The 17,735-nt window shown below is 40.5% G+C and overlaps 2 protein-coding genes across 4 annotated transcripts in view; one reads left to right on the forward strand and one right to left on the reverse strand.

Annotated features, from left to right (window-relative positions):
* Positions 1 to 136: 136 nt before the first annotated feature.
* CPT2 (carnitine palmitoyltransferase 2) lies at positions 137 to 17,299 on the reverse strand. Of its 3 annotated transcripts, none has more exons than XM_058175143.1 (5): positions 17,112 to 17,299; positions 13,524 to 13,604; positions 12,108 to 12,214; positions 6,597 to 7,901; positions 137 to 4,547 (listed from the first exon to the last, which is right to left on the reverse strand). In XM_058175143.1, the coding sequence occupies exons 1-5, from the start codon at positions 17,276 to 17,278 to the stop codon at positions 4,216 to 4,218; spliced, it is 1,992 nt and encodes a 663-aa protein (XP_058031126.1). In that variant the 5' UTR covers positions 17,279 to 17,299; the 3' UTR covers positions 137 to 4,215. The 3 variants fall into 3 exon arrangements, with proteins under 3 accessions (XP_058031126.1, XP_058031127.1, XP_058031128.1); XM_058175144.1 differs by lacking the exons at positions 13,524 to 13,604; positions 17,112 to 17,299 and adding exons at positions 8,409 to 8,588; positions 10,057 to 10,240; XM_058175145.1 differs by lacking the exons at positions 13,524 to 13,604; positions 17,112 to 17,299 and adding an exon at positions 8,409 to 8,588.
* A 1-nt stretch (position 17,300) lies between these two features.
* SLC1A7 (solute carrier family 1 member 7) overlaps positions 17,301 to 17,735 on the forward strand; it is a 62,362-nt gene continuing 61,927 nt past the window's right edge. Inside the window, exon 1 of the mRNA XM_058175150.1 lies at positions 17,301 to 17,445. The gene's annotated coding sequence lies outside the window, so the exon portion shown is untranslated. The remainder of the gene's footprint in view (positions 17,446 to 17,735) is intronic.

Consider the following 17,735-nt stretch of genomic DNA (forward strand, 5'->3'; position numbering starts at 1 on the left):
TGAAAAAATACATGCAATTAACACCACCACAGTCCTTATCTTGGAACAAGCCAGTCTACAAAGAGACATCCATTTAATATACTGAGAATTCACATTTCAGTTCCATTTCTTGTAAACAAGTAAGAATAATAACTCATCCAATTCCAATGAGCTTTATTCAGAATACATGTATACATATAGCACTGTTAAGTGTAGCATTTTTAACAGATGCAGACGGTATACATTAATATATCAGAAAAAGCAAAATTATTCTGAATATCTTAGAAATAAAACAATGTGTTGGATGCTTCTAAGTTAAATATACTTTATTGTATATTTAATGATGAATTGTAAGGATGGGGGTGACGCTTAAATGTACTATAAATGAAGAGAGATAAAGGATTCCCTGCAGATTTCCCTCCACTAGTCATTGCCGACTATAGGAGGCGGTGCTCATCTCCATTTCAAGGCCATTGAGCCAGTGCTATCCAAAGACATTTCTGCAGTCATGTGACCAGCATGATGCCAAGGAGTGCTGTTACCTTCCCACCAAAGTAGTACCTATTTATCTACTTGCATTCGCATGTTTTTGAATTGCTAGGTTGGCAGGAGCTTGGGTGAAGACAGGAACTCACCCTGTTGCATGGCACTCAGGTCTTGAACCTGGGTTGCGGGCTTCCATTCCACAAGCCCAGTGTCTTAACTGCTGAACAACCACGCTGAAGACAATTGAAAACATTATAATCCACATGAATACAATGCATGCAGACATCCCTGCACCCAAGAGCAGATGCTTTTAACTAGAGTCTGAAAATAAGCTACTGCTAGGGAAGAACTGCTTGTCTAGTTTTTTAGCACTTCAAGCTATCACTTCTCATCCCCAGCTGATGGTATTCCCTTTTTTCCTTTCCTTCTTACCCTTTTCCCTTGATCCCACCTCTGTCCTATTGTCCTTAATACAAGCAAGGCTGTTAACAAGAACTAAAAAGCGCAATGGCCCTTCAGCCCTTCATAAAATGTCTAATTACAAAATAAGAAAAAAGTACCAATTTAAAACCAGCCCAAGCATCAACCAAATAATGAAACAAAAGGGCTGAATGCTTCTTGGAAAAGGATCATTCTCAAAAGCCTTCCATAAGGCCAACAAAGTGGGCATCAGTCCCAAATCTCAGAAATCAAGCTGTTCCTTAATATCTATCCTCTGGTATGATGGGGACCCTAAGCATCTCCTCTTGGGAAAATATGACTAGTTCCAGGTGAAAGCGGGGGGCTGGGGGAGGTCTTGATTCTTTCGGAAGGTAAAGGAATATATGAGCCATATTCTTATGTTTCTGTGCATTTTCTAAATGAAGAACCTTATTTTTAATTATTTTTAGGCAATAAATTTTACTTAGGCACCACCATTAGTTATCAGTTATTTTGGTTTTTGTGTGTATGTAGCTTCTAATAAACATATATACACAGACAGATGTATATCAACATAAAATGTCCCGAAGGTGCTTTTTCAAGAGGCAACTGGACTTGGTTTTCTTTGAAGACGTTTCATTTCTCATTCAAGAAGTTTCTTCAGCTCTGATTGGATGATGGTGAATGGAAGTGAAATGTCTTCAAAGAAAAAACAAGAAAGTCCAGTTGCCTCTTGAAAAGCACCTTTAGGACAACCATGACCTGGATGGCAGAATCTCCATGACATACATATAAAATGTGTCACATTTATTCAACAGAAAATTTTCAGGATACATTTCAGCTGGAAGCTCAATCAGACTGGTATTTCAGGTAGTCCTTAACAACCATTCATGTAGTAACCGTTTAAAGTTACAACAGCACTGGAAAAAAATGACTTATGACTGGTCCTCACACTTACGACCATCACAGCATTCCCTTCAGTCATGTGATCAAAATTTGGGTGTTGGCAACTGGCATGTATTTATGAGGGTTGTAGCATGTTAAGATCACGTGATTACCATTTGCGACCTTACCAGCTGGCTTCAATTAATGATCACATGATTCACTAAACCATGGCAAAAAACGTAAAACCAGGTGTGAATCATTTAACAACGCCCTTGCTTAACAATGAAAATCCTGGCCCCCATGTGGTTGTAAATCAAGGACTACCTGCATTATCTTCCTTTAAGCTTTCAGAGCAGATACAGATATATGTTATTTCCTTGTGTGTGCTATTTTATTTTATTTTATTTTAATTTAATTTAATTTAATTTAATTATTTATTTATTTATTTATTTATTATTTGGCAAGCATGTATGAGAAAACAAGTATAAGTAAGAACATAACATATAAACATATACTGTATTTTTTGGAGTATAAGACGCAGCTTAGTTTTGGGGGAGGAAACTAGGGGGGGAAAAAATCTGGCTACCAGGTATTCATCTGCTAGCGTCCTTAGTCTGGCCAGCTTCAACACATTAGTTCGCTGTTTTTTATCCCCTGCTTGGGGATCAAAAACGGCTTCTATAGCACAACCAATCTTTGGAGGGAGAAGCAATGAGAAAAGCAGGCAAAGCACGGAGATCACTTCACTCTCTAGCACCTCGTTAGGGCTGAAAAAAAGCTTCACAGCTGAAAGTCAGAGGGAGCAGGCAAAGCACGGAGATCGCTTCACTGAAAAAAGCTTAGCACAGAGATCGCTTCACTCGATCATTCATTAGGGCTAAAAAAAAGCTTTGAAAAAACTACATTTGAAGTATAAGACACAGCCAAATTTTCAGCCTCTTTTAGGAGGGAAAAAAGTGTGTCTTATACTCTGAAAAATACGGTAAGTATAAACAGGTATAAGTATATACATAATAAATGAGTAAGAATAAATGGGAACAGTAGGAAAGAGACAGTAGGCACGCTGATGCGCTTATGCATGCCCCCTTACAGACCTCTTAAGAATGGATTGAGGTCCACAGTAGACAGTTTAAGGTTAAAGTTTTGGGGGTTTGAGGATGTAATAACAGAGTCAGGTAGTGAGTTCCAGGCATTGACCACTCTTGTTGAAGTCATATTTTCTGAAATCGAGTTTGGAGCGGTTTACTTTGAATTTGTATCTATTGTTTGCCCGTGTATTATTGCGGTTGAAGCTGAAGAAGTCATTGACAGTAGTCATTTTACATGACTTCCACCCCATTTATTTGGGGGGAGATTTTTTTTTCTACACAAGTGTGCATCCTGTATCATATTTTCAGTTACAATGAACACCATGCCTGCTGACCAATGTCTCAGCTAGAGTTTTACTTCTAATCACACAATTCTATCATTCTCTGCAGTTGTTAACTTTGGTTTACTAGACCAGGGGTCTCCAACCTTGGCAACTTTAAGCCTGGTGGACTTCAACTCCCAGAATCCCCCAGCTAGCAAAGCTGGTTGGGGAATTCTGGGACTTGAAGTCCACCAGGCTTAAAGTTGCCAAGGTTAGAGACCCCTGTACTAGACACAGAAAATGGGCATTTTTACAAGATTTTTCCCTTTGAGTATTTTTCGCCATTTTCTTCCATCTTTAGTGAAGGAAGAGACTAGATGAAGAAAAATCCTTCATTTTACATTCAGGATTTTTTTTTCTTCTTCTTCTTTGGTAAATTTGCTGCTTGCCTTACTGAATATTCTTATAGCTGTTTGTTGTAAGGATTCCAAAAGTTTCACTTGAGTGTCACAAGGCAGAACTCTGGAAGGATGTGAACATTTCTGCTCCAACAAGCATGCTAGTCAAGATTTCTTTCCTTTTACAAAAATAAATCTATAATATTGGATTGTCTTTTAACACAAGATCTCGCAAAAGAGGTGTTGCTATCTAAATGTCACCCAACCATTATTCCTATATTTGATATAATTAGTTTGTGTATATTTAAAAATTAATCAAACACATATATTAGCAAAAAATACTCAGTGATGTATCAAACAGTCTTATACTGCAAGAGCTTCTATTGGCTGATAGATAATAAAGACTTTTTTTTTTTTTTACAATTGGAAGTCCATTTACAATCCCTGAGTTGGAGCTGGCCTTAATCACATTTGGAGAACAGGCATTAAAATCAGCGTAACAACTTAGTCATGGCAAATGTAAAAATCCAGTGGGCCAGCTCTTTAACCCTATTTACATTCTTTCTTTCTTTTTCTCCAGACCTTAATCTGTTATTTTTAAAAGGATAAATAGGTCATAGTCCAGCTAAAACATTAACCTTGAGCCAAAGGAAGTTTGTTATGTCACACATTTAAGAAAGCCAGTTCTGATCTATCTTAATTACTAATTTGTTTCCCTTCTAAAATATCAAAAATATCATCCAGTGACTTGTGCACACACTGCAGGAATTCTGGTGCATTCCTAGCTGGATAAGCAGAAACATTGCACCCGATCCAGTTATCTTGTATACCATAACCTATGCCAAATCCATCAGGCACCACCGGCCCAAATCCACCCAGGAACACCGCTGAGCTGCTCAAAGTACTTGTGGAGAGAATGTTGTGGTTAATCAGGGAATAAGCTTGGTCCTTGTAAAAATCTGGCAAAGAAATTCCTTGGGATTCTGCTTCACGTCGCAGTGCATAAAGGTGACGATCAAATCCCTGACCTGTCAAGAAAAATATAACAGTGAGTGGCTCTGAAAAGGTCACTACTTGTGTCTAAATCATATTTTATGCCACTTCCAAAGTCAAACATGACAGGCTGCTTTTAATTTGTTTCACAAAATTAAAACCACTGTTGTAAAAAAAAAAGTTATGTGATCTTATTTAAATAAGCACTAAAATAATTTATTTAAATAAATTCCACCACTGTATAAGAGTTGTGGTGGGGCAATGGTTAGAATGCAGTACTGCAGGCTAATTCTGCTGACTGCCAACTGCCTGCTGTTCAATCTTGACTGACTCAAGGTTGACTCAGCCTTCCATCCTTCCGAGGTCAGTAAAATGAGGACCCAGATTGTTGGGGGCCATATGTAAACCTCTTAAGAGAGGGCTGTAAACCACTGTGAAGCGGTATATAAGTCTGAGTGCTATTGCTAGTGCTATATTAATATCTTTCAGAGTCCAGGAGGCTTTATGCCATCTGAAATGTTATTCATTGTTATTAATGTTATGCAAAGTTATTAATTACCCTGTGACTGCTGGTGCTAAACAGCAGAATCAGTATGATGATTAATATGCTCCTGTTAAGGATACCAGTGTATAAAAATTAAAGCAGCAGCAATAAAACACAAGCAACATCTTTTGCTTTCTAAAAATTGTGAAGAGTTTATTTTTCCAGAGGGAGTTTCAGAACTGATTCTGAAATCATGTAGCCTTTTTAGATTTACTATATTAATATACTTATTTTTTAATTGTTTTATTTGTATTGTATGATATATAGCTAAATTGCCTAGAGACCACCTGGTTTGAAGTAGTGTGTACGTTTTATAAAGAAATATGTATTAACCTCCCAGAGGTGGTTATTCCACAATAATTCAGTTTTAATCTGTTTCCAAAAAAGCTACTAGCAATGGTGTCAATTCCAGAAGGAAGATACTCCAAAGTGAAGTATCTTCTGAAAATGTGAACACTCCCACTTTTATAAGATGGGGCACTATAAGCAGTTTCTTCCAGGATGAATATCTCAAAATGGGTCAGCCTCAATTGGAAAGGGAATTCCTGAACATACCTAAGTGCCAATCATAAAGAGCTTTATACGTAGGACAAAACCAGCACTTTGAATTGCACCCTCCTGGCAGATGGTGCAGAGCCTTCAGAATCAATACGGGTAGTCCTCATTTAGCAATTGCCTTGTTTAACAACTTTTACAGTTTTAACAGTCATGAAAAAGTAACTTTGCAACCAACCCTCGCATTTATGACCTTCATAGGTCTACAGAGCCATGAAAAACTGAAGTAAGATCATAAGCACAGTTGCAATCTGACTTCGCTTAATAACCAAGTTGTCAGTTCCAGTTAAGCCCTAGGTATTGTTTGCCAGAAAATACACAAGTTGTTCTGTACTGAAGCAGTGGTAGCTTCGGGATGGTCTTTGAAGGCAGCTGTATGTTGGACTGCACCTGGAGCAGTCCAAACAGGTAGTGAGGAGGGCATGCTGCCAGTTTGCATGACCTTTGCTTCTCAAAATACTATATTGAAGTATTTTGTAATCTTGGTACATAACTCTATTGTCATGAGACTCCTAGGGAATCAGGCAGGATCTAAACTGAATCAATCAATCATGAACTCAACATGAGCCTGTGGTGGCTCAACAGACTAATGCAGTCTGTTATTAACACAGCTGCTTGCAATTACTGCAAGTTCAAGTCCCACCAGACCCAAGGTTGACTCAGCCTTCCATCCTTTATAAAGTAGGTAAAATGAGGACCCAGATTGTTGGGGGCAATAAAAGTTGACTTTGTATATAATATACAAATGGATGAGACTATTGCTTAACACAATGTAAGCCGCCCTGAGTCTTCGGAGAAGGGCGGGATATATATTCAAATAAAAAAAACACACATCTAAATGACATTTTGAAATTGGATTAAATTATTTTTAAAAAAGTTATATTGCTCCGCACACACTTGTGAACTCAAGTTATCCATAGGAAACTCAATGTTAAGAAAACGGCTGTCATCAATATAACCGAAAGCAAAGAGGAAGATCACTAACCCATAGCAGCTTCCTTTGTGAGTTGACCATGATACGTGGAGCACTCTGTGATCATCTGGCGTAGCTCTGTGGTATTGTGCTTGGACGGCCTCTTGACTACTGCCTCTGAGCACGCCTTTGTGTAAACCGAAGCAGGCCGGATCGTTTCGGTGCGACCGTGTTTGAATGCTGCTGTGCTACAAGATTCATAGGTGGCAACTGTCTGTCCATATTGCTGTAGAAAAGCCATCTGGAAGGCAAGCTGGACTATGGCATCAGGACTCAGTTTCTGTGTCTTTATGAATTCCTTGCCACCTCTTTCAAACCGGAAGGACTTCAGCGTCAGTGTTTTCACAGTGGCATCAAAATTTTGCTTGGCTATGGTGATTCCTTCTTTTAAGGCATCGTTCAGTTTGAAATTCAGCTTCTCTACAGCTCCGTGCGAATCACAGGTAGCCGGCAGAGACTGAGGAGTAACGTCAGGAGTCTCTGTGCTGTGCTTAAAGACTTCGTTTTGGAACCTAAGCACAGCCACACCATCTCCCCAAGCGTGCTCAAAGTGAATTGCTGCAGAGCCATCTTTCGCTAAAATAAGATTAAACGATTTGTCGTACCACCTATTTGTGCCGTCGCCATGGAGCATAGTACGAGACAAATGGTCGACATCTTTAATTGGGAAATCATCAAGGCACAGGCAGAATATAGCCGAATCCACTTTCCTTAAGGCCTCCCTGTTGCCATTGTCAAGGAGTTCCTGCCTCAGAGTCGCCCAGGTGTCCCGATTTTCAGTAGTTAGATAAGGAAGAGGAAATGCTGGAACTGGAGCTTTGTCCGAAAGGATGAATTTTAAATGGGCTTGAATTTCCGATGGTTTCACTATGTTGCCATTTTGGTCTATCACGTCAAACACATAGAAGTGGCCATTTCTAAGCACCAGTAAATGCCTGGCATGCTCATCTGTAAATAGCTCGTCTTTCTTGGGTTTAGGCAGCCGTGTGGAATTGAAAAGTCTGAAGTATTGTGACATGTCTAGTGGGTAGGCATTCACCATGTAGGCACCAAACCATGAGAGAGAAGAAGGCACAAATCGAATAAGCTTTTTGAACGCTGGAGTGTCGCTCTTGGACGGGTTTAGATGAAACACCTCTGGTTCTAAGATGCCTGCCCGAAGAGTCTTCAAGAAACGTAAAGCAGCAACAGTCATGTTGGTGGCTTTCACAAGCTGATTGTTGTATTCAGGTTTGGGGTCAGGACTGAAAGCCATGAATGGATTGAAGTTAAGAATAACGGGTTCCCGTGCCTGAAGATACATGTCGAACCAGGGACCTGAAATTAAGAAGCAACTATATAAGTTTAGGATCCTGTCATTCCTTAATTTGGGGTAGAGTCAGGGCAACTGGATGGAGCTGATTGTTTACTGCTCTTCATAATGCCAGGCAGAGTTTGCAACAGGTATTTTTTTTCTTTACGCCCTGGGAGAGAAACATCTGCCATTACCTAGGATTGAACTCTCAACCTTCTGACTCTGAGGCGAGCATTTTCACCACTAGGCCTCCACACTGCTTTTCAAGTATCATTAATATGGGATGCTTATGTGAGGGACCTCCAGTCCAGCATATTTAATGAAGATCTGTGGGATGCAGTAGAAAAGTTTCCAAGTTCGTAACGACTGAAAACAGAATTTCTGTTAGATTCCCTGCCATTAATTTAATATGGGGCATTCATTTTGCATCCAATGCTCATTTACAATTTTCTCCCCTCTTTGACCATTTATCATTTGTCTTCAATGAAGAAAAAAAATCACAATTACAAACGCACTCTAGCTTTTTTTACCTTTTTGCTTGTTGTTTCTGCTCTTTCCTGTGTCTTTTCTTTCCATTTTTTCTCTCTCCAAAAGTTTCAGTTCCCCAGCAAAGATTTCACTTTCTAATCCCTGGCTTCCATCTATCCACTAAAGTAACTGAATTCTATACTTGGCATAAAAGGACTGGGATTTCTTCATAAATATGAGGACTGCAAAATAAATGTGATAGGAAATGAAAGGTAATTCTCCTTCAAACGTATACATTGGTATAAAAGTGACATTGCTGTGCTACTAATCTTTAATTTTCACAGGTTCCTGACAGAGATTAGTAGCAAACTAGCTATTAAGAAACAGGTCTACAATGCAAGAACCTAGGTTCTGCAGAACATTGCTAAGCAAATAATAAATAATGTGCATTTATCCCACCAATTCTGTTCCAAATTAGGACAGACAAAATTGGCGCTATTAAACAGAATCCACTAAGTTTGTGTGATTTTGATTTGCAAGAATTACCTTGGATTTTCCACATATATACCACTTGTAAGTAACCAGCTACTCTTAGTCAACGTTACTAGGCTGATGTTTATTAACTGTCCACAAAAACAACAGAGAGCTACTTCACAATTATCTTCCTAAATTTCATTTAAACAAATAACAAATCGTTCAGCATTTTATTTCAAATAGAAGAAAAATAGGCCACATGGGGAGGGAAACAATGGTATAATTCTTTCCTTTTCTATATGACTTGAGTAGCATACATATTTTGCTTCTGCACATTTTGTTCTTTCACTCAGAAGAAAGATTATAATTTGGCTAAGTTTTAATGCCTAATCATTTCTCAGCCTACTCAAGCAAAGAACATGAGGCAGATAGCATTTTAAATTCACAGTGATTGAATTCAGAGTCTTGATTATGTACTGTGTAATGAGTTGCTATTTTACTAAAGGATTCAGTAGGAACTGAGAAATAGAATAGAGTCAAATACCAATTATGGGTGTGGTATACAAACGTTCTGTTCACCTAGGCACAGATAGTCCTCAAGGGTTTGCTTAATTACCATAGCATTCGCTTAACAAACCACTGCAAAAAAAGGTTGTAAAATTGGATTGGGCACATGACTATTATGAGCCTGTTCATTCTAGTCGTAACTCAAGGACTACCTGTACATTTCCAGATGTCAATATCCTACATGTAAGAAGAGGAAAACATAGGAGGGAGAGGAGCTGAATAAATACAACCAGAATTGAGACCGGAATTTCCATTGTAAGTCACTGGAGTCATAAGTCAAGTTGGACCCAATTTTACGATAATTTTTATGGCAGTCATTAAGTGGATCATGCTGTTGTTAATTTTAATTTTTGGCCAGAATTCAGCAAAAAAAAGGTCACAATTCAAGATCACTTAATCACGTGAGCAGTTGTTAAAAAAAATCTGGCTTCCCCAATTGACTTTGCTTGTCAAAAGCTCTCTGGGAAGGTCACAAGTCCTTTTCAGGACACTGCAGGAGACTGCAGTCGGTCATAAATGCGAGCCTGTTGCCAAGTGTTCAAGTTGCAATCACGTGACCAAGGGGTAGTGCAAGGTTTGTAAGTGCTAGTACAGGTCATAAGTCACCTTTTCCAAGGCTGTGGTAACTTTGATCCATTATTAAATGAACAGTCATAAGTGAAGGATTACCTGTAAATTAAGTTCACTAATCTAAATTCTATAAATGTTCTCTTCCTTGCTGTTCTTCTTTTTATTTTGTCTTATTTTTGCTGTCTCCTTTATGTTCTGGTATTCCTCCATTTGCTGAAGTAAGTTTCCTTTTATTTATCTCATCCTGACTGTTCTTTTTTCCCAAACCATAAAGTTTAGCAGCCTGCAATAGATTAATATTTTGTTGGTAATGGTCATTAAGTCACTATGATCACTCTTTTTCTACAGACCATATATTTTATTTCTCAGAATGGCATATGGAATCGGGAGTACGTAAAAGTTATAATACAGTGGTTCTTCAATTGTTTGAACCAATTTCTCCATTTCCTTATCTCAAATAATTTCATTGCCCACACAAACACACACACAAACAAACAAACACGAAACCAAGGGTCTGTTGTTTTATACAAGCATCTCTGCAGCAGCAGCCTGGATTCTCAACTCCCAAGCAGTTACAAATTGCTCCACTAGCCCCAGACTATGCCCAAATTCCCTCCACTTTAAAAACCACTGCTATAATTTATAAAATAACGTATTTTCATCAGCAGCAAAAAAACTTTCTCATTTCCTCTTTCACTACTTGAAGGGTATTCAAGTAAATAAAAGGCAATTGTATGGCAATTAGATCGCCCTAGAGATGCTAAGAGTTGAACCTGGCACATTCTATATGGAAAAGAGATGCTTGTTCTATCAATCCACTGTAGTCTCTTCCATTCTCTAAATTCAAAAGAAGAAATCTAATGTATCTTATAGGTCCTCTTGGAAATTATTCTAGGGGTCCAGGCTTGCAGCTTAAGACTAATTCCAACCCAATCTTTGTGAGGACACACCTTCAGCTTTGACTCAAGAAATTCCACCTGTGGAACAGATGTTTCTGATAGCCCAAACTGAGATGAATGCTTTGAAAGTTATGTCCAGGCTATAAATATAATTATTCGGTGTAGAAGTGGTTAGAGGAGGTCTGGAAGAGCGAGCCAGCTCCCTCCAGATCCAGACATGTTTGGGTGGAGCGGATGACAAGACTTCTGTGGCTCTGCCAAACCCTCCCAGCCCGCCATGCTAGGCCCTTGAAGGCCTACCAGCCTTGACTTGCCAAGAGAAGCTGACAGGGCGATGCAAAAACCAGGACGAGGCTGATCTGCAGAAGCTGGGGTTCCCCACCCCCACAATCCTTAGATTGCGCCGTATTTCTGGAATGGATTCAGAACTTGGCAAGCGCCCAGTTTGGTTTAGAAAGCAGAACAAGCCCTTTTCATTCTTCCATCCTGGGAAGGGGCCCTTTTATGGAAAATGAGTTCTGGGGGACTGGTCACCCGGGGCCATCCACGACCTGGTTTTTCCCAAGGGCAGATTTGGGAGAAGCTCTGCCTTGCCACTGCCTCCTTAAAAGTCAAACAAGAGGGCATAAACCAGGAGTGTCCAACCTTGGCCAGTTTTCAGACTTGTGGAAAGACATCAACAGTGGTGATGGGAGAAAAGACACTTGGAAGACTAGAGTGGGTAGATAGCAAGATAGGTTATGCAGTGTGTGGAAGGAGAGAAGGAAGGAGGGAGAGAAGGGGAAATGGGGCATGCCAGGGGAATATGGCATGTTGTGAGCTACTAAGGCAAGGAATGGAGAAAAGAGGTAATCTGTACAGCTTTGGCCTATTCACTGCACAAAATCACTCCAGGATCTCACCAGGTTTAGTTTTGTCTTGAAACCTGGAACAACCAAAACCTTTCAGCTGTTGATTTTGCTGAACTGTGGATGAACTGAAAGGATTCAACAAAAATTTTGGAACACACAGATTCGTTCCTGATTTGAAAGGAAGCATACTTTCCATTTCATGCACACTCTTAAAGGAAATGTTAACCGTTCAAAGATGTAAACAAACATCAAAGCCAGTTCTGGACCTGTAGCTTCAGTCCAGTTAATGAAAAGGAAGATCCATTCTCTGCCACCTGCAAGGTTAAAACTGATTCTTGATTGAGCAGTTTGAGGAAAAGACATCAGGAATGTAAGCAACATTTCACGATCATTTTCCTACCTGAAATATAACTTGTATGTTTATTTTTTTTGTCCTTTGCAACCAAGTGATCATGCAATTCTCGACCAATGCCATTCTCAAAATTGTCAGCAAGTTGTTTGGTTCTTCTAAATTAAAAAAAGAAACAGAGAAAGAAATTTAGTGTATCTCTCTGATATATATACCATTCTGTGGGTGAAAATGTGAAGTATGCTGCTGAATAATAAGATTCTGCTAATCTTATTGTACAGAATAAAGAAGATGACCTTGACTATGATATGCAAGAACCATTACCTAGGCAAAAAGGGCTAAAACATGTTTTAAATCCAGAAACATGAGATGACACTTTGAAAAGGCTCAGCCAGATGTCTCTTTAATTCACTTATATAAGGAAGAGGAATAGCACAATCAGATTTGCTAGAGTCTGTTACTATGGCCAATTTCAATAAATGTGGTTTTAGCCTTCTGGTGGAATTGTTTTTTTGATCTGCTCTGTCTGGTAGGTGTGGCCCCCATTCCCTTCCTCGCTTATCCCTGTGAAATGACTACCTATGTATTAAAAAATATCATCGCTTCCACATTGCAGGAATTCTGGTGGTACAATGGTTAGAATGCAGCATGGCAGGCAAACTCTGCCCGCAGCCTGGAATTTGATCAAGGTTGACTCAGCCTTCCATCCTTCTGGTTGGCAAAATGAGAACCCAGTTTGTTGGGGGCAATATGCTGACATTGTAAACTGTCCAGAGAGTGCTGTAAAGCACTATGGGATGGTATATAAGTATAAGTGCTATTGCTATTGCTATTTGGATTTGCATTTGAGTTAACTGTTCTGAAATGCAAAGGGAAGAAAAGTTTCCTTCAATATTACCTAGAAGGTTTTCCTGAGACTGTCCAGATCAGAGGTGTCAAACTCAAGGCCTGCAGGGGGCTTAGATCTGGCCCGCAGGGCTGCCCTTGAAACAACGAAGGACCAGCCCGTGGTGTCTCTGGCAGCCAAAATGGAGCTTGGGCAGCTCCGTTTTCACTGGCAAGTGGCTGCAGGAGGCTGTCACAGCTGAAAACGGAGCCCAGGCAGGCCGCGCGCAGCATCCCCAAGCTCTATCTTCACTGGCAGAGAGCTGCAGGAGGCTGTTGCAGCTGAAAACGGAGCCCCATGGTTGGGCATGGCCAGCTGAAAATGGACCTGAAGCTGGCCATGGCCACCATGGCCACACCCCCGATTATGCCCCCCAGCATCTCGAGGTCAAACATAACTCTGATGTGGCCTTCAATGAAATGGAGTTTGACATCCCGGGCCTAGATTAATACTGGCCTAGATTAATAGAGTCAGCACAAACAATAGTCAGGAGAATGGGACTTACAATGCAACATCTGCAGGGCAACCAGCTGAGAAAGCTACCTGAACAAGATATCAGAGGGATGAAAGCTTGTTCCTACCTGAATTGATCATCATCCAAAAGCGGTTTCTGAGCGCTCAGGTATCTTCTAATTGTATCTTCAAGTTTTGGAATAGGCAAACTAATAACAAGAGGAATAAAATATTGAATCTGTGAGGTTAAAAAGTGTTATCACAAACTCTCAACAAAAATATGCTGATAGATTAAATGGTCAAGCAGTTTTTAAGTTAAATATAAGCCTCTATGCAGCTCTGACACTTACTATAACTTTATGCATAAGTTAGTAATAATATTCACAGGTAGATTTAGCTTTAGCTAAACTTTAAGTAAATACATTTTTGTATCAAGCATTCAGCTATTCTGAAATAAGCACATTAATGCAGAAACAAACTTAAAGAGAGATTCTAATAACCAGAACCTATAATAAAGAAATTGCTACATGGAAAAATGCTCTCCAGGCTTAAAACAATTGTATCAATATTTCTGCAGAAGTACAATGCATAAATAAACTCCAATCCCCCAAATATACCAGTGAGCATTGAGCATAGTAATTAAGCAAAAACAGTTGCATACTGTTGCATATTAACAACTGGGGAATAGAAAATAGGAGGAAGAGAATGAATACTGTACATCTGGTTCAAATGCTTCCAGATCAACATTTAAGTTAATAATTACGGCATATTGGATGATCTCTATCTCTTTTGCCACTGTAACCTATACAGTATGTAGGTTATTCATTTAGCAGGAACAGGGGGGGAAAGTGCAAAGTATGCATGGTTGAATTCACTGTTATTTAGACAACTAAATAGTACACTTTGACCTTAATAGAATAATCCTAAGTAAGCTGATTTTAAAAGTTTCCCCTTCAAGTCATTGTTCACTCTTTTGGTGACTGCCTGGACTAGTCCCTGAAATTTTCTTAGCAACATTTTTGGAAGTGATTTTGCATTGCCTTCTTCCTAGAGCTGAGAAAGAGTGACTGTCTCAAGGTTACCCAGCTGCCATCAGGCCTAAGGCAGGACTAGAGCTCACAGTCTCCTGGTTTCTAGCTTGGTGCCTTAATCACTACCCCAAACTGGCTCTCAATTTAGAAATGAACAATGCATAAAATCAACCAAATAGGTACAAAGGCATTAAGTAGCAATTACATAGATACATAGAGTCAGTTCTTGAAAACCTCAGGGACTAGTTTGGGTAGTCGCCAGGATTCAAAAACTGGCTTGAAGGCACAACAAATTTTTAAAAAATGTATACATGTTTATGGTGCTGGAGAAGACTCCTGCGAGTCCCTTGGACTGCAAGGTGAACAAATAAGTCAGTCCTAGAGGAGATCAATCCTGACTGCTTAGAAGGCTAGATCCTGAAGATGAAACTCAAATACTTTGGCCACCTAATGAGAAGGAAGGACTCACTGGAGAAGAGCCTAATGCTGGGAAAGATTGAGGGCAAAAGAAGAAAGGGACGGCAGAGAATGAGATGGCTGGATGGAGTCACTGAAGCAGTCGGCCTGAGCTTAAATGGACTCCAGAGGATGGTAGAGGACAGGAAGGCCTGGAGAAATGTTGTCCATGGGGTCGCGATGGGTTGGACATGACTTCGCAACTAACAACAACATACATGTTTAACTGAACAGCAATGATGAGAATCATGCTCTGCTTTTAGCACTACCCTTTCACCTACATACCATATTTTATTCTGGTCTTCTTTCATTACCAACTGCAATGAAGCTCTCGCATTTTCCCTTTCTCATTTTTAGCTCTTAACACAACTCTTTGTCGAGCTCTAATTTAAGACTACCATAACTCACATTTCACCTTAGATAGTCTTGTGAGCAGTCCAACTGCTGAACGTTCTCTTAATCTGGAGTTGAATTAAACAAGAGAATCATACTATCTCTTAGCATCTCTAGGATTTATTGTGTAAAAATAAAATCAATTCCTGTCCTCTCATGAGTTCACAGAATATCCTAGTATCAGCACAATCCAGCTATTAAGATAAATTAAAATCTTTGTTTTGAGGTCACACATTATACAAACTGTACTGTATGTTTAAAAAAAAGTTTAACCTTGCTGCCTCCGATTATTAACAACTGCAGGAAAATCATTGGTATGTTATGAGTATGACTAAACAAGTATGTATGTATGCATCTATGTATGTATGTTCAAACGGCCTAATGAGGATTAAACAGCTAACACATAAATACTCAGAACATGTCCACTGTCCCTGATGAATTGGCATCTTATGCAATTTTGAGTCCCTGGCAACCTATCAGACATCTGGGTTCAAAAATGATATAGATATAGTTTTCCATTTATCACTGAGTTCAGAAAACATAAGCATGACTAATTTCCATGCAAATAGTGTTCTGCAGAGAGGTATTCCTTATGGATTTCTGCAAAATACCATCTTGTTCAAAGACTTTTACTATATTCAGCACTTTAGTAGGGATTACGGTGATGACTCAGCAGGGACTGGGATCCTATTGGCTGCTGTCAACTGTTTGCATGGGAGGAGGGTGAAGGTAACTACACCACCCTGCAAAGCAACTTACCTATTGGTGGAAACATTTTTCTACATTACCCTGCAAAGTGACATCCAGCTGGTAGGCAGATCACTTTTCTTCAACATTCTGCACCCATGAATCAAGCTCTGCAGTGGATCAAAGTAGGGACTCTCCTATGTTATTGGGAACTCCTCAACCCTATCCATGAGGTGGAGTGACAGAGGCTGCCTCCCAAAGTGGAGGGCAATCTTCATCACTCACCCAACTCAGGCCATAGGATGAGCCACAAGGTGGGTGGGGGCTTCCTGATAAGACAGAAGCAAACAGCCCCACTTATCCTATAGATCAAGTTCAGATGATGGCTAAATCCGTTTGTTCAAACTTATCTCCTCTCCAAGTTCACCTTAAGAAGACAGTTGGTCAATGCTCCCTGATTCCCATGGAAGCAAGATATCCATCAAATTACTGCACTTTTCCAGCGTGACACTCTTATGAACCACAAGCCTGCTTCCCCACAGATACCAATTATGGAACAGAACCAATTATGTGCTCTTTGAAGACCCAAAGGAGTGCTTCTTTCCAAGAGACAACTGGACTTTCTTGGGGGTGTTTTTCCCCTTCCCTTTGAAAACGTTTCGCTGCTCATCCAAGAAGCTTGGGTGGGGAATGGAAAGATTGGATGAGAAGCGAAACGTTTTCAAAGGAAAGAAAAAAGTCAAGAAAAGTCCAGTTGCCTTTTGCAAAAAGCACTTTTGGGATATGGTGATGGTTTGAGAACATTTGTTCTTTGAATTCTTTATGTCAAGGGCTATAGGAACGAATTTCTAAGGAAATCTTAAATGGATTTAGGGAGCTTTGGTGGGCGACTCAAGGTACAAGCTTCTTTCGCGGCTTCCCCCAAACCCAGCGAGTGAGAGAACTGCCTTGCCCCATAACTTCCTATTTGAAAGAGGGGAGGGAATTGGACGCGAGGACCAAAGGCCACTTCAGAAGGGCAATCGAAGGACACCAACAAGCGAAGCTGGGTGAGACGGGGGGAATCGAAGCCGAAGGGCCACAGGAGAACAGTCCCGGGGACCAGAGACTAAGCACTACTGCTTTTTCACCAAGGAGGCGCTTCCTTACCGGGGCAGGCTCTTCTGATAATGCATAGTGGGGACGATGCTGCGGTGCAAGTACTGGGAGAGCGCATCGTCTTGGCTGTAGCTCCTTCGGGGCTCGATGAGAAGAGGCGGGAGCCAAGCCCTCCGGAAGCGGCAGAAGGAAGAAAATAGCAGTGCCCCGGTCACCATGGCGGTCTGGATACCTTCCCTCCCGGTGGCGGAAAAGGAGAGAGAGAGAGAGACACTCGCCGGTGCCCGCCCCTGGGAGGAGTTACTTCACATCAGAAGACGTGGGACGGTTCCGGAGGCAGATCGCGCCCTCTGGGCTGCTTTAGTGGCCGGGTTGTTGGTTTTAAGTCAGTGTGTGTGTGTGTGGCACTGCACAACATGGCGCTTTTTTGTGTTTAACTCCTCGTAGTTAGCGAAAGTTTGGACAGCAATCCGGATCTCGAATAGTCAAACGACGCGCTACAAACTAGAATCCCAAAGGTGCTTTTTCAAGAGGCAACTAGGCTTTAGCTGGGTGCAAGGAGTATAAGTCCTTCCATTCTTTCCCCACCTCCCTTCATCCAGTCAGAGCTGAAGAAGCTTCTTGGATAAGAAGCGAAACGTCTTCAAAGAAAAAACAGAAAGTCCGGTTGCCTCC

This window comes from Ahaetulla prasina, chromosome 3 (assembly GCF_028640845.1).
Source record: "Ahaetulla prasina isolate Xishuangbanna chromosome 3, ASM2864084v1, whole genome shotgun sequence".
Taxonomy (NCBI): domain Eukaryota; kingdom Metazoa; phylum Chordata; class Lepidosauria; order Squamata; family Colubridae; genus Ahaetulla; species Ahaetulla prasina.